The sequence below is a fragment of the Rhamphochromis longiceps genome, linkage group LG18 (genome assembly GCF_057381845.1).
Source record: "Rhamphochromis longiceps isolate RC_006_pf linkage group LG18, R_longiceps_female_GT1.1, whole genome shotgun sequence".
Lineage (NCBI taxonomy): Eukaryota > Metazoa > Chordata > Actinopteri > Cichliformes > Cichlidae > Rhamphochromis > Rhamphochromis longiceps.
The window spans coordinates 23,661,746-23,685,391 of NC_140574.1; the positions used below are offsets into that span (position 1 = coordinate 23,661,746).

Consider the following 23,646-nt stretch of genomic DNA (forward strand, 5'->3'; position numbering starts at 1 on the left):
TTAGCAAAAAAGAAAAGAAGGTGTAGACAGAGCTTCTCCACATTGTAAAGAAACCATATGAAGAAGGAATATGATAGCGTGCCGAGAGAGGAACTATGGTATTGTATGAGGAAGGCAGGAGTAGCAAAGAAGTATGTGAGGGTGGTGCAGGACATGTATGACAAAAAGACACAGGTGAGGTGTGCGGTAGGGGTGACAGATGGGTTCAAGCTGGGGTTGGTATTAATTCAGGGATCTGTTCTGAACACCTTCTGGTTTGCAATGGTGATGGACAGGCAAACAGATGAGGTCAGGAAAGAGTCTCTGCAGACGTTGATGTTTGCAGACGACACTGATTTGACAGGTGGACAGGTGTGTGCGAATGAGAGGGAGACAGGTATAACAGTGAAGCTGCAAGGAATAGAGGTTGTTAAGAATAAATTTCTGGGGTCAACGATCCAAAACAACAGACGGTACACTGAAGAAAAGAGTAAAGAAGACAGGGTGGAGCAGGTGGAGTCAGAGGTGGTTTGTGACAAAAGGATACCAGCAAAAGTGAAAGGGAAGGTTTACAAGAGGATAGTGAGATAAAGAATCTCCAATATGGAGCTACCAGACTGGATGAAAAGAGGAAGACCACAGAGAAGATTCAGGGTTTATGTGAAAGAGAAGCATATTAGGAATACAGTAAGATTTAGACAGGTGATCTGCTGTGGTGGCCACTAAAGGGAACAGCCAAAGGAAGAAAAAGACATTTCTGTATTTATTCCTAGTTTTTGTGTTTTTTCCAGTTAAGGTTAGTTACATGTCAGTTGTAGAGTGAGCTTAGTAGTTTACCTCAATCTTTAACTCAATCTTTCCTAGTTCTTTTTTTTTTTTAATCTCTCCTCTCCCTGTGTAAGCGTGGATTTGCATTTCAGACAGACTATGGCAGTTTTGATGTTTCCTGTGGTTTGCCTACCTGTTTGGCCTGTTATGGATGTGTTAACATCTTCTGCGTTTGAGGCTTCTGCTAAAACAGCTGCCTCTTTATCAGATGAAGATTTAAGTTGATAATAGGTAGATTTTGACAAACCACAGACTCAGTGACTGACTCTGTAATGTAGCTGTGCCATTTAACTATAGGGTTTATCGTACAGTACTCTAGTTAACACCTCTAAGACCCTGCAGATGACATTTCTACAATTATCATAGCACAGACAGATAACATGCCATAATATGCTAGTGGAGATACTGTAGTAGGTAGCTGCCTTATCAGTGAAAACAAACACAGCTCATATCTCTCATAAGGACACCTCACCAAGGTCAGGGAGATAAACTCTTATCTATTTTTAAACAAACAAAAAGTAAAATAAAGTGTGTTTTTTTTTGTTTTTTAAGCATGAAAATAAATAATTGCTACGTCATCTACACAGGACATCGAAATAAAGTCGGGCTGAATTCATAGATATTTTTAGAGCAGAATTCAAACCCACAGGTCTTTGTTGTTGTTTGTATATTGAACATTCTTTATTGATCTGTTCCAACAATGTGTAGCTCGGGGTGTCATCAAAAACTAAAGTGACAGTATTACTAGCTGCTGTGGTATTTGTAGTATGAGCAGTGGGATAGTCGCAGTAGTGTAGTACTTTTACTAACCGCAGTAACAGGAGTCTCAGAGCTGGCACAGGTTGATAGCTAAACCAATTTACCGGCCGCACCTTCTTTTTTCAAAGCGCGCGCTGTTTCGTTTCATTTTCCGACACTTGTAGCTACACGTCTGAGCGCGAGCGCTGCGTCTTGCTCGCTCACTGTACTGACGTCAAACCAGCATGGCGGTCAAGGTGACTTGTGGTTCGCTCTCCTAGCGTTTTTCAAACCTCTACTTTGCCATGTTTGCATGTTTTCTGTTCGTTTTCTTGTGTATGAGCTATCGAAGCTAGCCTTTCTGCTCCCTTCCGGGTTGGCTCTCTCGGGCTCGGTGTATACCGACGCTGTAGCATCCCTGCTAGCTGCCGCACAGCGGAGGCTGGCCTTGACGAGACATCCACGAAGCCCGGAATTAGCGAAGCAATGCTATACAGCTATCGGACTACTATTACTGCAGTGATTAAACAAAATCACTACCGCTAGCCGAACTCCCATCTTTTCACAGCAGTCAACTCTTAGTTTGCTCTCATCTTGTTGCTCGTTTTAAACTATAACAATGAAACTGTTTGTGTCCTTTTCACATCAGTAGAGTGTGCTTGCTAGCTGGCTACCGGATAACGGTAGTTTTGATTTTTGTAGAAGGGCTTGGCTTGTTGGCTGGTGGGCTTTCCTACATGGCTCAACTTAAATGTACGCCACGTCGCAGTTCTTAGCTTTTATGTATTTGCCGCAGTGGGTCGGTTGTCCTTCACGGCAGTGGACGCTTTCAAGGAGACATCACCCCCTAAAGCTTTTTTTTTTTCTTGCTCGCTTTGCTTCTTGCTATGTCCAACTCTCCGCTTGCAAAACTTGCTTTTGCTTTGTTGGTGTTTTAAAAGCACTTTCGAAAATGTCATCGTTATTTTGGTGTGTGCTGTTTTAGGTGCAATCTACCAAACGCGGGGACCCAAGTGAGCTTAAAGCAATCTTCCAGCAGGTAAGCGCTAACAAAAATAGTATGTCATCTTATGCATAACTGCATATTAACTCGATATATCTGTTAAACAACTGTGTTGTTGCGTGGGGGGTAGTCTGAACTGTTTTTTTTTTTTGTTTTTTTTTGTTTTTTTGGTGAATGAGCTTGTAAAGTTGTGTCATGAGGTTTAAGTTACAGCATAAGCCGGGGTGTATCTGAATGGCACATTCATTAGTTAGCCAAACAGAGCTTTATTTTTCCTCACTGAAGTTAAAGCATAAAGTCAGTTGTAGCTTATTCTTGTTTGGTCACTAACAGCGGATGTGAGTGGTTGATACAGCGTTGCAAAAGTGTAATATGTTTTTTTCCTCAGCTGTCTGCTCGTATTATCAATATGTGTCACGCTGTCATACTCGGTGGTTGCTCTCCGAGCCTGGTTACCTCATTTAAGCGATCAGGCTGAATTTAGTTGCATGTCCGAGGATACTGGTCCATGTTTGACCGTGTGATGCAATGAGAGACTGTGGTAACAGCAGACTTTGCTAACCTTCCTATGCATAACACCTATGCACGGCTCCTCTTTGTAGACTACAGCTCGGCTTTTAATATCATCCGGCCATACAAACTCCGTCCCAAACTCCACCAACTGGGACTTAACTCCTCTCTGTGCAACTGGATTGTGGACTTCCTCACTAACCGTAGACAGAGTGTCAGAGTGGGTAAGAACACCTCTTCCACCCTTGTGGTCAACACCGGTGCCCCTCAGGGGTGTGTTCTGAGCCCTCTGCTATACACTCTCTTCACCCATGACTGTATTTCCTCCTGCGCGTCCAATCTCATTGTTAAGTTTGCAGATGACACCACAGTGCTCGGACTTATATCCAACAATGATGAGACAAACTATAGGACAGAGGTGCAACAACTAGAGTCATGGTGCCACGACAATAACTTGGTCTTAAACACCAAAAAGACCAAGGAGATCATTGTAGATTTCCGGAAGAGGGGTCATAACAACCATCTGCCTCTCTTCATTGGCAGTGAGGCGGTGGAGAGGGTGAGCAGTTTTAAATTCTTGGGGGTAACTGTGACCGAGGACCTGTCCTGGGGCAACCATATCACCTCAGTTGCACGGAAGGCCCAACAGCGCCTCTACTACCTGAGGAGACTGCGGAGCGCACACATTCCCAGATCTCTGATGTTGAACTTCTACAACTGTGCCATCAGCAGCGTTCTGACGTATGGATTTCTAGTGTGGTTCCCCAGCTGCACCAAGGCCGATCAGCAAGCACTCCAGCGGGTGGTGAAAGAAGCTGGCAGAATTATTGGAACAAGTCTGCCAGAGATCAGTAATATCTTCCCCACTCGCTGTCTGAGGAGGGTGCACAGTATCCTGCGGGACCAACATCACCCTGCGCGCCACCTTTTCCATCTGCTGCCCTCAGGGAGAAGGTACAGGTCTATACAGGCCAGAACATCCAGACTGGCCAACAGCCTGTATCCACAGGCTGTGAGGCTCCTGAACTCTCTGCCCCCCTCTCACGGACAATAACCATATCCAACTTCTTAATAGCAATGAACTGGTCTGCATTGGTGCATCATATCTTTATTCTCTTCCCCCTCCTGCCCCCCCCCCCCCCCCCCCCTCTTTCTTAAATAGATAACTATCATATCTGATATCATATCTCACAGTACAATAATATTGAATGGGTTGCATTGTTGTATTTTGTCATGTTTCTCAGGTCTTTGTCTGAATTTCTACGAACATTATTGCTAAGGATTGTCTTATTGCATTGGAGTCACACTGGGTTAAATATGTACACTTGGGTTTTAAGGGGTATTTATTATTTTCTTCTTCTTCTTCTTTTTTTTTTTTTTTTGGGTTGTATGGAAGCCCCAAACGCAATTTCATTGTTCTTGACAATGACAATAAATAAATAAATACTAAATACTTCAGCTTTCTCCACTGTCTTCTGCGTGGAGAGTGTGTGACCTGCTGCGTGGTTGTCCTGCCGGTCAGCAGTTTTTAGCACACTGACAATACAGAAGGTCAAATAACTTGGAAACTCCTGCCAACAAACATTAGTCCACGTGTGCCTGCTCGTGCTTGTGGAAATGTGTCTCTGACATGTCATGGTGTAGCTGCATGATTCGTGACCTTGGTGGTTCAGGTGCAGCATAAATAGTCATTACAGTTTGGTAAGACGCCAACAAGTGATGCAGGGTGGTTAACTTGATAGCTTTTATTAATGATCTGCAACTGTAACAAAGTTTGTGTAGTTTCTTGCTGTATAATATTTGCATCTCATGACTTGTGATTTTAATTTGAGGTAAACAGTATACAGTGTGTTACTGTTGTTTTCCACTGCTAGTGTCCCTGTGAGCTCCTGGGAGGAGACACCAATTCCTTTGGTTTTGTATGAAGGGCGTGTATATAATGGCCTGCATTTGTATAGCGCTTTTCTAGTCCATAGGACCCCAAAGCGCTTTACACTACATTCAGTCATTCACCCATTCACACACACATTCACACACTGGCAATGGCAAGCTACATTGTAGCCACAGCTGCCCTGGGGCGCACTGACAGAGGCGAGGCTGCCGGACACAGGCGCCACCAGGCCCTCTGACCACCACCAGTAGGCAAACATGGGGTTAGTATCTTGCCCAAGGATATTTGACATGCAGCCAGGATGCAGCCTGGGATCGAACCACGACCTTCTGATTAGTGGCTGACCTGCTCTGCCACCTGAGCTACAGCCACCCCCATAATTTAAAAAGGAAAAAAAAAAACACCAAATGAAAACACGTGGAGCTATCCACTGTGACAACCCTTTGTGAAAGTAATCACTGTCATGCTCCACTTTTGTCTCCAAGCACTGTGGGCACACAGGTCTTTGGTTAGGGTTAAAAAGCTGTAATGTCAAGTGTCATACTGGTGGATTGGGTGAACTTATGAATCAAAATGGCAATACCTGTATTTGTTTAGCATGTCTTTTAAGGCATCCAAGATGATGGTATGTTCTTTCTCCTCTCAGTATGCCAGTGTAGAGGGCAAGGATGGAGAGAGGTTCATGACCCCAGGAGACTTTGTCCAGAGGTATCTAGGACTACATACACAGATTCACCACAACCCCAAAACTGTTCAGCTCATCGCTGCTGTGGCTGACACCACAAAGGACGGGTATGTACTGATAAAAACACTGCATACACAAGCTCTCAGTTTATCAGCACTAATTGACAATTTATTGAGACATGTCTGATTGCTATTACAGCTACTTTAGATAAGATAAAATACACAGTGAAAAAAAAAAAAAAAAACCCCTCTGAAAAGTGTATCGCTTTATTCAGAAATGAAAGATGGTGTTTCTGTCAGTCATCGGCTTGCCTTCTAATTCATACAGAAACATAGTGACCGTGGGTTTTTTTTGTTTGTTTGTTTATCCATCCATCCATCTTCATCCGCTTTGTCCGGGGCCGGGTCGCGGGGGCAGCAGCCTAAGCAAAGAGGCCCAGACCTCCCTCTCCCCAGCCACCTCCTCCAGCTTATCCGGGGGAATACCAAGGCGTTCCCAGGCCAGCCGAGAGATATAATCTCTCCAGCGTGTCCTGGGTCTGCCCCGGGGCCTCCTCCCGGTGGGACATGCCTGGAACACCTCACCCAGGAGGCGCCCAGGGGGCATCCTTGTCAGATGCCCGAACCACCTCAGCTGGCTCCTTTCGATGTGGAGCAGCAGCTGCTCTACTCTGAGCCCCTCCCGGATGGCCGAACTTCTCACCCTATCTCTAAGGGAGAGGCCAGCCACCCTTCGGAGGAAGCTCATTTCTGCCGCTTGTATCCGCGATCTCGTTCTTTCGGTCACTACCCACAGCTCGTGGCCATAGGTGAGGGTAGGGACGTAGATCGACCGGTAAATTGAGAGCTTCGCTTTTACACTCAGCTCCCTCTTCACCACGACGGACCGGTGCAGCGTCCGCATTACTGCAGCTGCAGCCCCAATCCGTCTGTCGATCTCCGGCTCCCTTCTCCCATCACTCGCGAACAAGACCCCGAGATACTTGAACTCCTCCACTTGTTTGTTTATTTGTTTTTTAATAGGGGTGATAAAACTGAGAAAATGTATTGTTCCTTGAACTAGTATTGCGTGAGCTCGCCTTTGCTTCATTCCACAGTCTTTAATCTCTTAATGATGCCTTTAAACGTTAAACCTTCTTTTTTCCTCTCTCTCTAAAACCCACACACCTTTGCAGGCTGATTTCATTCCAGGAGTTTCTTGCATTTGAATCTGTGTTGTGTGCACCGGACGCTCTCTTCATAGTAGCTTTTCAGCTGTTTGACAAGTCTGGAACTGGAGACATTTCCTTTGGTATGTGTGCATTTATGCCTTATTTCACTTAATATGTGTAAAGACTGAGCTTCATGCAGTTTCAGAATGTTTCAGCATGGAGTTTATTGCGCTGCACTGAATTCATTCCTGTTTGTCAGCAAAGAAATTTTCATGCTTTGCTGCAGTGTAGAAGTAATTTCCCAACATGACATTGTTAATCAGATTATTCCTTAGGCTTAAACATTACACATGGATGAGTTTATGTAATTGTTCCCATGCTGTCTCCCTTCTTTCCAATACCACACACGCAAAACTCTGTTGTAGAAATGAAATGCTTTAACCTCAAAGTTTAAGAAAGACCTGCTAAGATTTTTTTTTTTTTTCTAATGTGTATCTGTGCTGCAGAAAATGTGCAGGACATCTTCAGCCAGACCACAGTGCACCACCATATTCCTTTCAACTGGAACTGTGAGTTCATCCGTCTGCACTTTGGACACGACCGCAAGAAACACCTCAACTACCTCGAGTTCACCCAATTCCTGCAGGTATATTGGGGGCCTTTTATGCTTTCGTTTCTTTGTTTCACTTTTCCTTTCTCAACATATTGTGTGACTGACTTTATTTACATTATTTACACACTGTCTTGCGATGTCTTTTTTTAGGAGCTGCAGTTGGAGCATGCACGCCAGGCATTTGCCCAAAAGGACAAAGGCAAGAATGGTGTCATCTCTGCCCTGGACTTCAGTGACATTATGTCCACTATCAGACACCACGTGCTCACCCCTTTTGTGGAGGAGAACCTTGTCTCGGTGAGTGTTGCGGCTCTTCAGACTGGTATTGTAACCTGAGTTTGAAATGGGATTAACGTGATGTAAATCAAAAGCTTAATCTTTGCTGAAGTTTTGATCACTCACAAGTAGAAGTGTAACTAGAAGTGTAACCTGCTGTGAGGTACTGAAATTTACAACCTCACCAGAGGTGAATCCTGTTTAGCTTCTCATCTGGGGTTATTAGCATTAAAGGATAATATGGTTATTTTGAACATGACCCTGATGTTTTTAAATGATCTTTTAAGCGTCACACTCATGCTGAGTGTTCTCTTAGTCATCGGTGCTTTCAGACCTTCCCACTTTGAAGCATAACCTTTTTGGCCTAAAAGTGTCAGAAGTTCCCAATTTTTACAATATGTCAGTTATTTTAAAGTTGATCCTGTGACCTCATGAAGAGATTATTTTTAAAAGAAAAAACTTGCTGATGAAGCCGTACCTGATGTGCATTGCCTTTCTTCTTTCTGCCAGGCTGCCGGAGGAAGTACCTCTCACATGGTCAGCTTCTCTTACTTCAATGCCTTCAATTCTCTCCTGAACAACATGGAGCTTATTCGCAAGATTTACAGCACACTGGCTGGCACGCGGAAGGACACGCTCGTGACCAAAGGTGCACATATCGTTACATTACTGTGACGTTGTGGCTTTCTGTTTCAAATGACATGTTTCATGGTTGACAGTCATAAATGCTGATGTTTAACTGAAATGTTTCTTCCTGACCTCTCTGATCTTCAGAGGAGTTTGTTCATGCAGCCAACAAGTTTGGTCAGATCACTCCTATGGAAATTGACATCCTTTATCAGTTATCAGGCCTGCACTCTCCCTCTGGGTAAAGACACACTCATGCCCAAATTCTTACATTCAGTATGCATTTGACTGATATTTGCATACAATGCTGATAATGGGGAAATGACCATGTTTTTCAGGCGCCTGAACCTTGCTGACATTGACAGGATAGCTCCACTAGAGGAGGGGTGCCTGCCCTATCACCTGGCTGAAAGCCAGAAACAGGTAGGATGCTTGTAACGGGCTGGCTACACATCCTGTTATTAATAACTGACCTAAAACCAGAACAAGATTTTACTGTGTATAAATATTTTCAAACCTCAGTGCAATGTTTAATTTAATACAGTATGAAAAACAATTTAGATGATATTATTTGTGTTATTCATCAGGCCCACGGAGATACTTCAAGGTCTGTGTGGCTCCAAATTGCAGAGTCCGCCTACAGGTTCACCCTGGGCTCCATTGCTGGAGGTGATCTCAACAGTGCTCTCTAACAGACACATACCAAAAACCTGTTATCTCATTTAGTGGATTCTAATCAGTCTGACTTTGGGTGTATTTTTTGTTTTTAATAGCCACGGGGGCAACAGCTGTGTACCCCATTGATTTGGTAAAGACTCGTATGCAGAATCAGAGGTCCACCGGATCCTTTGTTGGCGAGTTGATGTACAAGAACAGCTTTGACTGTGCTAAGAAGGTGCTGCGCTACGAGGGCTTCTTTGGCTTCTATAGAGGTAGGCTCACCTCCTGCCTGTTTTATCCTCCTGTCTCTACACAGAACGTCATACGTTTCACAACTTATGTTATTTTCTTATCTGCAACACCCAATTTATCTTGCTAAAAAATCAGTGTAAATACTTTTTTATGTATTTTTTCACATTTCTGTTTGCCCAGTATTGCTAATGAAAGGAGAGTCTTGTAACCCAATCTCTCATAATGCCCCACAGGTCTGGTTCCTCAGCTCATAGGTGTGGCACCAGAGAAGGCTATCAAACTTACAGTGAGTACTCATAAAAGGCTTTTTATGACCAAACGGGTCCGGGGTCTAGGGCTGGGCCATATTATACCGTTCACGGTAATACCGGTATAATGTTAGGCAACGATAGGAAAATGAAATATCGCGATAGAATATGAGTAAAACGAGAAAGCGCAGTGCCTTTGTTTTCATACGCACATGGCTGATTGTTGAGTGAAACAGATGAACCAGATTTGGTTTGTAAAAATGGTGCAACTTCAGTGATGTGGAACTGGTTTGGTGTTTGTCCGTCAGATACACAACAAAGCACATTTTTTTGCAGAACATGCAAGCGGCCGTCGTTATTGTCGTATTTGTCGGACTAAGATGCTCTTAAATGTGGGAGTAATCTGGGTCCTAAACTCCGTATCGTTCAGGTCAAACGAACACTGCAGAACACTGAGAGTTAAAAACTGTCTAAATTCTTTCATCTTTAATAAAACGATCAGAATTGCTGCTTTACCAGGTGTAACTATGAAGTTTAACTTCCAGGCATCCATGAAAACAAAATTTATTACATTTAACGGAGTTAGAAGTTAGCAGGAAGCTAGCGGATGTTAGCTCGCTAGTTTCGCTAGTTACCTAAGCATGATATTACATGTTCTGACGGAGAGATTTCTGAAAAAAATCAAACTTACAGCTCTGCTATCACTTCCAACATAAATGAAGACAGGAAACTAAACAGCAGTGACGTTTGTAGGGTTACTGAAGTTGGGCTAGCTGGTATACAATGATGTGCTATGTGATCGCTAGCGACACAGCTATGTTAGCATAACATAAACAGTGAAGCTGAAGGACGAACACTAACACTTTTCCACTTATAAAAGTTAACGTTAAGGTTCCTGATAGTTAGAGACAAATGTAATCGCATGGCAGGGTGCTGTAAACGGACCAAACTTCAGTCAGGAGAACAACTGAGATAATCCATCCACAAGGTACAAGGTTAGTCATTAATATACTGCAGCAACATGGGAATAGAGCAGCTGCCAGAGAATTCAACATTAATGAATCAATGGTACAGAAGTGGAGGAAGCAAGAAGAATGAGTTTAATAAAGTTTGATTTATCTGACTGCTTTGTTTCGCTTAATGTGCCTTATAATCCCGTGCACCTTATGGTCCAAAAAATACGTACTGCACACTGCAGTTTAATGTTGCAAAGCACCTCTTTTTAACTTCAGTGGATATTATACATGGTTATGTTCAGGATGTGTCAGCCCATTTCTACTGGAAATGCCTTTTGGTTAAACTTTCAGCAAGGAATTTGCATTTGCACTGTTACATTTTTATAAAGCTTTAATGTACATAAAAACCAGCTTCTTGTTTAAGTGAAAATAAATGGAAGGTTGTCTTTTTGCGCTAGTAATGTTGTGGAGTTGTATTTTGTCTCGCATCAATTATATCGTCAGTTATATCGTTATCGCAAATATATATCGTGATAAATATTTTTGGTGATATCGCCCTGCTCTACCGGGGTCTCCCTCAGGGTAACTACCAAGTAGGGTGCTCCACCCTGCGAGAATGAAACGCCTTCAAGAGCTATTTGTATTTGCATTTCCAAACGCTTTGTGATTGGTGTCTACTTTGGTTGCTGTGGGGTTTTGTTTTGTTTTTTTTTTTAATCCAATTTTGGTTTCATCATGTTCTCTCCACATTGCTTCACTGTAGTTTGGAAACCTCTAGGTAGTTAAGAGGAAATCTTACTGAATGTTTTTTCCATTTCCTGTGTCACACACAGGGTTAAAAAGCCTGGACTTCACTTTTGGTACATTTTTGTGTTTAATGTTTAGAGCAGTCTTTCTATTTTTAGCTGTTTGTGCAGCCAATGTCAAAGTCCTTCTGCGCTAATATTTACATGTCCTTTTTTTTCCTTTTTGTATTTTTTGAAAACGTCCATTATTTTTGAGGCACTGTGTCAAGATCAATCACAGTTACATCACTCAGTATTTCCTAATATGCTGGAGACTACCTGAACTAAAGCAAGAGCTTAAAGGGTTCACAGCAGGGTTGTAGAAACTCAGATTATTGTTAGCAGTTTTAGTACAGAGAAACCAGATAATGGGGGACTTCCTCTGTAAGTGTTGAGATAAGGTTCTTGTAGTATAACAATACATTGGCTTAAGTAAACATCACTAAATACAAAAACGCTGCAAAAGCACACAAAACACAATGGAAATGGAAAAGTGTTTTCCGTAACTTTTCCGTCACGTTACCGTCTCCCCAAAAACATTTCTGTTGTGTCTTTTTCTGTTTGTTGGTGTTTTCTTAAGTCGCTGTGGGTTTGACCTCTCAGGGCCACCATATAAAGATGCCTGTACAGCATTTCAACAGTAGGGGCAGTAGGGCATTATGTTGAGGCAGCTCCACAAAAGTAAGATTAAGCTGATTGAGTTTGTCTTTTTTTTTTTTTTTGGGTTTTTTGTCCCACAGGTGAATGACTTTGTAAGAGATAAGTTTACCGAAAAAGATGACACAATTCCTCTCTTCGCTGAGATTATGGCGGGTGGCTGTGTAAGTACTGAGTGCCAGACTTTCTCTCTTTTCCTCTTTTTAATGAATGAATGTGTGAATGAATCAAAGAGTACTCAGTAAGAAAATGTGGATAGTCACTTAAGAGTGTGTGCAGTAACATGCATGGAGTCCTCTCATTTGCTGCGTTAAGTTGCCTGCCGAGTCCGATTTGCGTTACTAACAGTGGATGCACTGCTAATTTGCTCCCAGAGTGAACCGAATGTCCAATGCAACATGTTCTTTTTCTGTTTTTGTTTTTGATAGCGTTGTTCATCTTTACACACATTGGCCCAGCACTCCTTACCGTCCGAGGAAATGGCAAAGTAATTGATCGATCAGGATGTAATTGTTACTTTTGATACTTTTTCATGAGAAAAAAAAACTTGTATGCAGCTCAGGGATGGGAACCATGTGAGATGCAGAAGCAGATTTAAAATTGCAAGCGTGGAAAAGTCATCCGTTGCCTTCTTTCCTTGTGTATTTAGGCTGGAGCCTCTCAGGTGATCTTTACCAACCCTCTGGAGATTGTGAAGATCCGCCTGCAGGTTGCAGGTGAGATCACCACTGGACCTCGAGTCAGTGCACTGAGTGTGGTCCGTGACCTGGGCTTCTTCGGTCTCTATAAGGTAACATTCTTTGAAACGTATGAAACCCTCTCCAGGTTGTAAGAGCAGTCTGTAATCATGAGAGTAGCAGTACAAACGGTGTTCTTTCCTCCTTGGTGGAGAAATAAATTCTTTCACTTAAAGCTTCTCGTATCTATGGACACTTGCCATCTTTACATCTGGTTTTCACTGTTGCATTTTTCTGTCTTTAATGTGTCTTTTTAGGGTGCTAAAGCTTGTTTTTTAAGGGACATCCCCTTCTCAGCCATCTATTTCCCTGTGTACGCCCACACAAAGACTCAACTAGCTGATGAACAAGGCAGGCTGGGACCTTTGCAGCTTCTCAGTGCTGGAGCAATCGCAGGTGATTATAATTCACAACATGAAGTCAGTCAGTGCTCCGTATTAGCATGCCATCTGATCTGTGCTACAATTTATAAAGAAAACCATGAGAGAAATATGTGCATACTGTTTTTCACTTCCACTTAAAGCACAAAGACCATATTTTCCATTAGCTTCATGACTCCCTGTAACTGTTTTCCAGGTATTCCTGCTGCCTCCCTTGTGACACCTGCTGATGTCATTAAGACACGTCTACAAGTTGCGGCAAGGGCAGGGCAGACCACCTACTCTGGAGTCATCGATTGCTTCAAGAAGATTTTGAGAGAGGAAGGTTTCAGAGCTTTGTGGAAGGGAGCTGGAGGTGTGTGGCTGTGTATCACTGGACAAGTAGATGCGCTGTGTCTCTGATTGTTTTGGGGTTTTTTCAGTTAAACTAACCTAAACTGTTTGGGGGTTTTTTTGTTTTGTTTTTCTTTTCTCCAGCTCGTATGTGCCGATCTTCTCCTCAGTTTGGTGTGACTCTGGTGACTTATGAACTCTTGCAACGGTGGTTCTACGTTGACTTTGGCGGACAGTAAGTTCTTTTTTTCTTTTAAATATGTGTGTCCAGCTAAGTCTTCTTCTGTTTTGTATCCATATAAGTATTTAAAAATATGTTTGGAAAGTTGTCAGCGCTCCTGTGATGAGAGAGAACAGTGTGCTGTAGCACAGTAACATTGCTATATTACAAAGCATTGTAACACATGTCCGTATAAAAGAGACTTACAGTGGTGCCACAAAGTATTTGGATACATTAGGTATAAATTATCAGAGGAGATGGCATTTATTTGAAATGAGGATATCACAAGCACAGTTGTGAAAGGGGGGTTCCAATATTTGAAAACATTTTGAGTCATGTTTCATGTCAATCTTGTAATTTGCTGCTCTTTAAAGGCCTTAAATCAACCACTTTCCTTTGTGGTCTAAGTTTTCTTTACTGCACTCTTTTACCCTATTTTATCTCTTTAGTGATGTTTTTGCCATGTTTTGCTCCCTTATGCAGTTACATTTTTTTTACAAATTCCCTCAGAAAAAACAAAGTGACACTTAGTCAACCGCTTTGGGTTGATTAAGGGAGGCCGTCTCATTTAAAAACAGACCTTTTGAAGTCCATTAAAGTAGTTATTATTATGGATGGTTCAACCATAAAAAATACATTTTGATGCCTACAAAGTTACTAAACAACTTTGGTTGTGAAATGACTCGTCATGTCCTCTCCTCTCTGCAGTCGTCCAGCTGGATCCAAACCCAAACCCAAGTCTCGAATCTCAGAGCTTCCTCCCATCAATGTGGACCACATTGGAGGTTACCACCTGGCTGCAGCTACCTTTGCTGGGGTGGAGAATAAATTTGGACTCCACCTTCCCAAATTCAAGTCGTCCGGTGTGGCTTCCATACATCACCCAGCTCAAGCACCGTAGAGGTCTCGATATCCATATCATTTCATCATCCCTCTCCACCATTACCAGGAGCCAGACACTCAGATAGACACACAAATGAAGCACACACTCCACAAAAAGAGGTCACTGACTTAGGAACAAACACCACTGGCCCATTACTCTCTTCGGGGTAAAAGGTGTGCTTCAGTGGCCACTAGCCAGCCATAGAGGTGGAGAGCTGCCTGCAGCTGTACAACAGAGCAGACAGCGATGGGGACCAGAATCTCTGACTGTGTTCAATCTTCAGTGGCTGTATGCTCCTGGCAGCTTCATCTTTTCTCTTCTTCTCAAAACGGAGCCTTGGGCACTCCTCTGTCTCTCATATGATTTTCATTTTGTTTTCTGTCTGATACTCAGTATGAGCAGGACTTCTCTTCTTGGACAGAGGGTATAGGAAATATTAGATTGATCTGCACGGTATGTGGGGCTTCACTGTCAACCTGTCCTCATTCAGTAGGTTTGATACTGTACATATTGTATAACTGTACTGACCAGATGTTACGAGAGAGCTCCATAACATTCAGTCAACAGAACAGTTCAGTAACTGTAATGTTATGGCACTGTGGGGCTTTGGGCCCTCGCCTCTGAGAATCACTCTTACTGATGTACAGAACTTTTCAAGTGTTTTCTTGATTTAAAAAGAAGAATCATGAGCAGAGAATTAGTTCTTAATAAATTAAGTGTATCTCATTTGAGTCATTGTATTTTAATGAAATAAATAATCCATATGGTTTTAATTTTACCAGTATGTCTCAAATTTTATTCCAATGGGAAAGTGCAACCATCCATTGTATCAGGAACAGAAATGGAGAAGAATACAGTACAAGTAGTGTAAGCAGAGTACTTGTCTTATTTTACATCAGGTGTGGTTGCTTCAGTGTGCTTTAAGCTTTGTTTTTTGTTTTAAATGTTAACTTTGTGAGGCAGGATGTTGAATCCATCAATCATGGAAGGAATGAAAAACAGGATGGACAAAAAGCGAAATAAAGGACTCCCATTTTGTGGTTAAGTTAGTTTCCAACTTTTGCTTCATGCCTTCATCTAAAACTTCATTTAGTTTTTCTGGCTCCTCTTAAAGAGGATGTGTCGGGGAACTGTTTCCAATAACATTAACCTTTGGTACAGGAAAAACGCATCCCCTTTTCACTGTACTAGTGTCAATAAATTCAAGCAAAGTAGAGTAGCATATTTTTGCTTATTAAGAAGCTTGTAGTGCTAATTTCAAGATTGTACAATTCAAACTTTTAGTACAAAGCAGCGTCTTTAAAATAATACACACAATATTTAAATAAGTACAACCACCGTGATAAATATTAAATATTGTAGTGGTTAAAATGTAAGAATGACACGCTTCTGCACAGGCCAGGTATCTATGTGTGTGAGTGCATTAGCTGTTTTAGTGCTTCTCAGAATAAAAGGGTGTTTTCAGTCTTTTCAAAGTTTGCCAGCTGTGCACAAGCGTGTCTGGGAAAACATGTAAAAACACTCAAATGGTAATAAAAAGGTGCAAGTACAAAGGTTTGCATATTTAAAAAAAGAGCCGAGTCTGTTGAGGCCTCAGGAGAAGAGCAGTTTCTGGAGCCCTGAGGATGTTATCAAAGCTAGAAGTTCAGAGTGGACAGCCACATCTACGCTGAACATCACTTTCCTCTATTCCTCTAAGCTTTCAACAACTTACTCTGGTTTTTGTGCTACTACTACACCTGACATTCATTGCTCCTACAAATGTACTCTAAAACTCTGAAAGAGACATTCAAAAACACATCTAAAGCTGCCACTTCTATCCATTCTAGCTCTGCACATCTCCTCAGGCCAAATGTAGAATGTGGAGAAGCTGGCAACCAGAGAGAGGCGAGCGCAGCTCCTCTGGCAGTACTGTGTAATGTACTATAGGTGTAGCGGACTGGAGAGAATTGTATGAGTGGTTGTGTGTGAGGGTGGGTGGGGTTTGCAACATCATGCATTGGCCAGTTCCTCAGCTTCATCTCTGTTTTCATTGATCTCAGCCAGCGTCCTGACGAAGCGGGTCCACTCATCCGCTTTGGGAACACAGATTTGCTGCAGGAAGAGAGATGCATGTAAACGGAGGGGTTTGAGGGGGGGATTTGTGGCATTACATGAAAACACAAAAGGAGCTGACATCTCACCTCGCCAACATCATAGACCTGAACCTGTCCCTCTGAGTCCCCAGTGGCAATCTCCTTTCCAGTGTGAGACCATCTGACACGGTTCAGTGCCGGAGCCCCATCCACATACACACTAGCAGTTGGAACCTAAAATACACACAAGAGCTTACCGAGAAGCAGATGCATACCTGCTCGGGTACGCTTTGGATTCTCTCTCAAATCCGAAGTCAATTCTGTAACTCATGTAAAAAATTGGGCATACTTCGGTATCATTGTTGAGGTTCCACAAGTCCAGACGTCCAGCTAGGTCCACACAAGCAAACAGGGCAGGGTGTGTTGGAGACCACATCGCATCGTAGACGTAGTCACAACTGTCCTCAAAAGAGTATAGTGGACGGGTACTCTACAAGGGAAAGCGTGGGTGGAAGTGGCAGAGAGAAACAATAGATTTATGTCTGGAAACTGTTCTAATCTTGACTCATGCTAAAAGTGACTGATTCAGTCTCACCTTAGTGCTCCAGAGTTTGACGGTCCAGTCAAACGAGGACGAGATGAAGAGGTGAGAGAAATCGACAGGTCCTCCAGCACTGTGGCAGCTCAGTCCAGTAACCGGACCATGGTGGCCTTCAAACACTTCAGTGATGCCTGCTTTACTGTAACACACACAGGACAGCTCTGCTACCTTACCTTTTAACCCCAACATTGAGAGCTTTAACACTCTCACTTAAATGGGTACAGAGACTTTATATATTATTATAGTAGAAATACAGGCATTTTACAGGGTCTTACCTGCCATGGCGACAGGCGGTGTAGACAGAGCCGTCTTCGCTCCCTACCACAAAATTGTTAACGTCACCCAGAGGAAACGCCATGGAGGTGACAGCCACCGCTTTGCTCTGTTTGAACACCAGCTCCAGACTGTCCTGCAGGGAATTTGCACAAAGTCTCAGACAAAACAGCTCATATTTACGTCTGTGTTCATTGTGGCAGCAAAAAAGGTCATTGATGTTATGTCTGCATGTCTGTACATGCGTCCATACATCTCGTGTACCTGTGGCTGGGAGAGCATGTCCAGGCTCCAGGAGCACATCTTGCCATCAGTGGAAATGCTGATCAGGTTGTTGGCATTTTGGGTTCCCACCACATTCACGCAGTAGACTGGGTGCTGCACACAGTGGTGCACAGTTCATAGATTAAAAAGATGCAGGAAAAGAAAAGTGTGTGTAAACAATGAAAGATTGTGTGGTCCAGTGCATTACTGTGTGTGCAGCTGCAGACAGGGGAGTCCTCTGCACAGGGGTGCGCTTGTTGCTCCTGTTGTCCCACAATACTATCTGTCCCGAGTATGTCCCACCCACCACAAGGTTGGGGTGAAACTTTGCAAAGCCGGCTGACATCACTTCAGACTGGGGAGAGACAACAGTAATGTTTTAAGTATTTCTTATTCCAAGTGGAAAGAAGAGAAGCTTTCTGTACTTGAAATGCGTCTTTTACCTGGCAGTGGAAGATGTATTCAGGGGTGGGCTTCTTATACTTCATGTTCCAGACCAGTGCCACACCATCAGGCTCATGTGGAGCGTCCTCATTGTTGTTATATGAGGCCACCAGCAGCTCTGGATACTAAGAGAAACATAGCAGTCATTAGTAAGAGCAGACAGGGAGCAATGGTGCCTAGTAAGATTCATTCAGTAGCACTAATCTAATTAGTAGTCAGTCACTATACACATAATTACAGTTCCTGAATTTTAGTTAGCTGTTACTTGTTAGATGTGAACCTCTGCGTGTGTGCCCGAATAACCCTGAATTCCCGCTGAGGGTGCTGTTATGGACACATGAGCCTTCCTACCTGAGGAGACCAGTCGAGACAGGTGACCACTCTGTTTTTAGTCCAACGCTCATCTGCAAACTGTCTGTTCAGAACCAGCTTTGCCCCAGCCTGCAAGTCACTGAAAAGGGACACGAGGAAATGAAATCACTTCATTTCTATTTACAGCATTGACACTTTCTTCTGTCATGTGCCTCACCCCTCCTTGTCCTCTAGATCTCTGCCGCTGTAGTCGAAGCAGACATCCACATGCTCAGCCAGAGCTCTCTCCACAATTCTGCTGCCGCGCTCAAAAAATGATAAGAAATCATCCGAGTGAAGCAACTGCAGCTTCTCTTCCTCGGTCAGCTCCTTGGGGGCGTCTATGCGGAAATAAAGGAAGAGGAGTAAATGCTGATCATTAATGCAGATGTCTTATTTGCCATTTTAAATTTGTTAGGAAATACTGGAAAGAGTAGAAAAAGCCACTAAAACCCATAAAAGTTTAACTCTTTCCCCCCATAAGGACGATATCTGATGACGTTCCCTGTACACATGATGATATCTCAACAAAGATTTGGCTTGATGATCATTTCCAGGTTTTTCGAGGGATAGCTGCATAGGCAGAGACCACCCTCAATAACTTCTAATGCAAACTCAGTCGTTTTGTTCTATAAGCAGACCTGATATATGACAGAAACTGCTCAGTTCAGAAAAGAGCTTCAAGGGTTATGTCCAGTAGGCTTTGTATTTTTTCCATTAGCAGCGTTAACAGCCAGCTCACACAAAGTTTACATTCTACAAATGTCTTTCCTTACCTTCCTGCTGCTGTTCACCCTGCTCATCTTTGTCCTCCTGGTTGTCCTCTGCTGGTGGAGGAGCAGTTATCTCCTCATCCTCTTCCTCATCTGCAAAACACAGATTCACATTACTTTTTTTCTCCCACCACTCACTTTTGATTTAGCTGGGGTGAAAGTTTGGGAAAGTGTTTCTTTACCTGCTTTTTGATCGGTGTGTGTCATTGCCTCCGTGGGTGTCTGCGTTTCTTTGGAGTAGGACACCATTTCCTTTGGCAGAAAGTCCACCTGGGTCACTTTGGACATGCCTAGCCTCACGGCTCCACGTCTGCACGTACATTGCGGAAATAAGCAGATGCCCGCACGGGTTTGCAGTATGAAACAAAAGTGAATGCCAATTTTTTTCATGTACAGACATAAATAGTGATATATGCATGGACATATTTGGACAAATCTAAGATGAAACCACAACAAAAAGCACAATAAAGTTGGAAGACAAGCTAAAGGAGAGAGGAGGTGCAGTACCCCATCAGCTCAGAGTCGGTTTGGAGTTGCAGAGTAGAGGGGTCAGGATCCCAATGCAATGTCCTTATACAGCCAAACCACCAGATATCGTTAGTAAGTGACAGAGAGAGAAAGGAGCAGGAAAACCGGAGAATGAAACAAAACACAGAAGACAGACAAAAGGTGAGCCATATAAGAGATGTTAAAGATGGGAGATATGGCAAAAGGAAAGCAAGAAAGACAGAGAAAAGTGCGTGTTAATTAAGAAACATCAGCGTGCTGGTGAAAAGGCAAAGAGCAGACAGGTCAGAATTCATCAAAGTAGAATAAACTTGTTAATACACACACCCACACACACACTTAGCATGCACTTAATGCACACTTAACTGACTAAATCACATAAGAAAGAATGAGAATAAGCAACCAATCCCCATCTCTCTCGCTCTCTCTGACCTTGGTCCTGCGTTTCCATCGCCAGAATCTTGACTTCCTGCATCGCTGCCGACAGATTTGTTGGAGGGAGACATTGGGGCAGGGACTAGGTAGTGAAACAGACATGTATCTTCTGTTACTACCCTCAGGGGCTGAGCTGTGAAAGTGTGTGTGTGTGTGCACGTGTGTGTTTGTCAGAGTGTGAGTGATAGGTGGGCGAGTGAGGGAGACAGCAAGTGAGTAAGTGAGTGAACGAGGGAAGGGAGGGAGGTACAGAAGAAGTGTGTGAATGAGTGGGTGAATGCATGCAGTAAAGAGGACAAAACACAAAAGGACAGACAAAAGGGGAGAGAAGAGAGAATGAAAATAAATGGCAGGCAGGTTTTAGGTGTCATGCGCAAAACATGTAAAAACATCCACATATTGTGTTATGGAGAAAGCCATGAGTGTGAGTCCGAGCCAGAACCAGAGAGCTTAGAGAGAACTTTGGAAACGCTGCAAATCCATCAAGCACATGAGCACAAAGTTATGGCAGATAAGTGGAGGTGAATGTTAAAAAACAGGAGCATGGTGGCAGCACGCGTTTACCGTGGGGTACGTCGGGGGTGATGCCAACGCTCTGCAGCAGAGCCTCAGCCTCCCTCCTCTTCCTCTCCAGGTCTGAATCTTCATGGCCGGCTGAAGATCCACCCATTGCCTCACCTCCACGTTTAGAGTCTCCCTACAAAGCGCGGAACACAAACAACTTCAGTCTCTCAGTCTGACTGCTGCACTGCCTTTCTACAAAATTTATGTAATAGTTGCTATTACACACATCCTTCTTTTTCTTCTCTTCCTCTTTTCTTTTCTTCTCCTCTCGAATCTGGGCGATCCGTTGTTTCTTCCTTTCCAGCTCAGCCTTGAGTTCACTCTTGTCAGACATGCTGCAAGATGGAGCAGGTCGTTACCACATAACAAATTACTGGTCCACAAATATGAGTCCAGTCATTTTACCTACTTGTGAACAGCAGACCTTCACTAGTTTAAAGGGGGTTTGAATGGGGTTACTACTAAGCTCTGACCTTAGTATGAAGACAAAAGCCAGGAAAAAAAATATTCTAGTATTGTGATACTAAGCTTGTGGAAAATATATGAACAACTACTTTAATAGCCAATTACTCTACCTGTCATTTTTCAAGCAAAGAAATCCTAAAACTGTCCCAAATTTCCAGACTCTCAAATGTGAAGATTTACTGCTATTTTTCTAGTATGTTGATACACAAAACTTTCTGACACATTTTGTTTTAAAATTGAATTAAAGTGTTTGTAAATTACATTTAATCCATTTTCCCTGAAATTGTTAAACATTCACTCAAAGAACTTGTTCATGAAGTTTTATTGGTAGTCCATATTATGAGCAACTATTAGCTATTTGCTGGTATCAGTATTTATACCAGCTCATGATGTTGCACAGTTTGTCCACTAGTGGGCACTCTGTAGCTCCTCCGTTGGCCACAAAACCAGCAGTCTCAACAACCAGCTGATCTGAGCACAGTATAAATGCCGAGCATAAAGGAGTACATTAACAAACAAAACAACAACAACAACAAAAAACTATACATAGAAATTTTTAGGGAAATCTGTCTATGTTACCTGTTTATGGAAGGAAAAAAGATTGGGCGATTGTATCATAATTTTGGAATTCTAAATCACCAAATATCTATACTGGCCTTAAGAAACCATGTTGTTAACAATTTTTCATGTTTTGTTTCTTAACATTTTTTTTACATGAACCCTATCATACTATTACATGCCAATTACAGGTATTGCACACGCTAGTTATATTGTTAACAAATATAATGAAAGCACTCCTATCTTCAATTGTTTACACAAATAAAATTAAGTTAATTTAAGCTTCCCCTCTGACTTAGAAACTTAACAACGGAGTGCATCAGTTTGGCTGTTTGAACTGAGATTTAAAGTAGCCGTGGGCCAATCACACTGCTAACATGTGAACACCCGCCAGTTGCTGATAACAATGTTCTCTTTATCTCTTTTCTCCATAATGTTACAGTCGAGCGTGACTATTTCATAAATAGAGAAACAAAACAAAATGCACAGATTATGCATTATCATCCCTTCAGTCAAAACTCATCCAAGAAATAATGGGTTGTTTTTTTTTAGTTTTCATTTATAAGCCTGTGAAAAGTCAGAGCTAGCAGCGTTTTAAATAATAACCTGCACACAAAACCTCCACACTGTGTCCTAATCCAAAGACATGGATTTCTTTGGTGACCACAGCCGAGATGCTCATCACTACTCCACCCAATGTCATAACTGCAGAATAAAACACAAAATTAGCTGCTGCGCATCTTTTTTCTTAATCCTCGTCGCGTAACTTGGATTATTTTTCAGTGTGTTAAGAGTTTACATGTAGCCCACCGTTTGTCAAACGCGTTTCTAATGTAATAAACAGCTGCGATGTCAGCACAGGCGGCTAGCTGTGCTAGCATGCTAATCTCCATGGCAGCCGGCGGGCCCGCTGTTACAATAAACCGACTAACGGAAACGTCCCGCAAACCAGCGGCCGAGCTTTTCTGCTTTAATGCCCCCGCACGCGTGTCTAATTACATAGTTATAAGAGTATAATAACGCACCTGCTATCAGAAGTCAAATTTACGTAGACAGACAACAACAGAACCCAGTTTGTTGGACGTTAACTGTGAAGGGAGATGATGGAGACGGAGGGGGGACTGATGATGCTGGAAGAGACAGCGCTTGGCTGCACTTAGCTCTTCTTCGGACACAAAGCTGTTAAAAAGCAACAGCATTACCGCCTCCTGCTGGCAGAATCCCCATATAACCGTCTCTTATTTATATTTATATGGTTATATGGTTAGGGGTATAGTTTTTTTAAAATATTTTTTATGCATCACTGTTGTTATTCACAAAGGCCTATAAAACAGGAACATATAACACAATAAAAGTCATAAAAGATACACACAGTGCTACAGTCTATAAAAAACAAACTTCCCTATAAAAACATATCATCTGCCAGCGCTAATAGATTTTTTAAATAAGCAAAGTCTTACTTATTAACTACTAACCAAACATGCTCACCTGCCACTGAACCTCAGAGTTCTTGTCTAAGCTTTTGTCTAATCTTCATAAGTACAGCTGTGAATACTGAACCAACAAGACCTGGTTCCACCTTGATAAAGGCTTGATAAAGAATTAAAATGAATAAAATATTAAAGCGGCAGGTATTTGGTGACCATAGAGTTTTTGTGATTGGCTGTTGGCTTCAGTGTGTAGCATATTTGTATAGGCCAAATGCTCTCCTCAGATGAGACAGATGTTTAAATTTACAGTGATTGATTAGTATTTGCTTTATTGCAACCTTCATGTGCTTTCTTTGCATTTTTCTCAGGGTCTATCAGCCAGCCCTGTGTTTGTCATTTCAGCAGCAGAGTAAATTCTATCCCTCAAACTAGTAGAGAAGTTTGTGATCAAATGGTGCAAGAAGGAGACAGTGAGTCTGACGGTTTGTGACATCT

At 42.6% G+C, this 23,646-nt stretch overlaps 2 protein-coding genes across 6 annotated transcripts; one reads left to right on the forward strand and one right to left on the reverse strand.

Annotated features, from left to right (window-relative positions):
* The first annotated feature begins 1,655 nt into the window (after positions 1-1,655).
* On the forward strand, positions 1,656-15,189 carry LOC146648306 (electrogenic aspartate/glutamate antiporter SLC25A12, mitochondrial-like). Its single transcript, XM_085388119.1, has 18 exons — positions 1,656-1,802; positions 2,531-2,584; positions 5,596-5,741; positions 6,809-6,924; positions 7,291-7,430; positions 7,548-7,694; positions 8,184-8,322; positions 8,448-8,541; positions 8,639-8,723; positions 8,888-8,969; positions 9,074-9,232; positions 9,446-9,498; positions 11,942-12,022; positions 12,508-12,648; positions 12,853-12,991; positions 13,172-13,330; positions 13,453-13,543; positions 14,237-15,189. The coding sequence occupies exons 1-18, from the start codon at positions 1,791-1,793 to the stop codon at positions 14,427-14,429; spliced, it is 2,031 nt and encodes a 676-aa protein (XP_085244245.1). The 5' UTR covers positions 1,656-1,790; the 3' UTR covers positions 14,430-15,189.
* Positions 15,180-22,872, reverse strand: LOC146648307 (dynein, cytoplasmic 1, intermediate chain 2a-like). 5 transcript variants are annotated; one of them, XM_085388124.1, is made up of 18 exons: positions 22,532-22,691; positions 22,328-22,426; positions 20,925-21,033; positions 20,699-20,831; positions 20,132-20,267; positions 19,700-19,762; positions 19,375-19,502; positions 19,196-19,285; positions 18,598-18,760; positions 18,420-18,519; positions 18,068-18,193; positions 17,833-17,979; positions 17,625-17,738; positions 17,363-17,496; positions 17,082-17,226; positions 16,836-16,976; positions 16,595-16,720; positions 15,180-16,505 (listed from the first exon to the last, which is right to left on the reverse strand). In XM_085388124.1, exons 1-18 carry the CDS (start codon positions 22,612-22,614, stop codon positions 16,404-16,406), a joined length of 2,139 nt encoding a protein of 712 aa, XP_085244250.1. In that variant the 5' UTR covers positions 22,615-22,691; the 3' UTR covers positions 15,180-16,403. The 5 variants fall into 5 exon arrangements, with proteins under 5 accessions (XP_085244250.1, XP_085244246.1, XP_085244247.1 ...); XM_085388120.1 differs by lacking the exons at positions 22,328-22,426; positions 22,532-22,691 and adding an exon at positions 22,747-22,872 and having other exon boundaries at positions 15,183-16,505; XM_085388121.1 differs by lacking the exons at positions 22,328-22,426; positions 22,532-22,691 and adding an exon at positions 22,747-22,872 and having other exon boundaries at positions 15,186-16,505; positions 20,132-20,216.
* Positions 22,873-23,646: the final 774 nt, after the last annotated feature.

Coding starts and splice junctions, on each gene's coding strand:
- LOC146648306 (XM_085388119.1), top strand. Junction 8,542..8,638: donor GGCCTGCACTCTCCCTCTGG/GTAAAGACACAC, acceptor CATGTTTTTCAG/GCGCCTGAACCTTGCTGACA. Junction 8,724..8,887: donor TGGCTGAAAGCCAGAAACAG/GTAGGATGCTTG, acceptor GTTATTCATCAG/GCCCACGGAGATACTTCAAG.
- LOC146648307 (XM_085388124.1), bottom strand. CDS start 22,614: ATGGAGATTAGCATGCTAGCACAGCTAGCCGCCTGTGCTGACATCGCA. Junction 22,427..22,531: donor AGAAACGCGTTTGACAAACG/GTGGGCTACATG, acceptor TTTATTCTGCAG/TTATGACATTGGGTGGAGTA. Junction 19,763..20,131: donor GATGGAAACGCAGGACCAAG/GTCAGAGAGAGC, acceptor TGGCTGTATAAG/GACATTGCATTGGGATCCTG.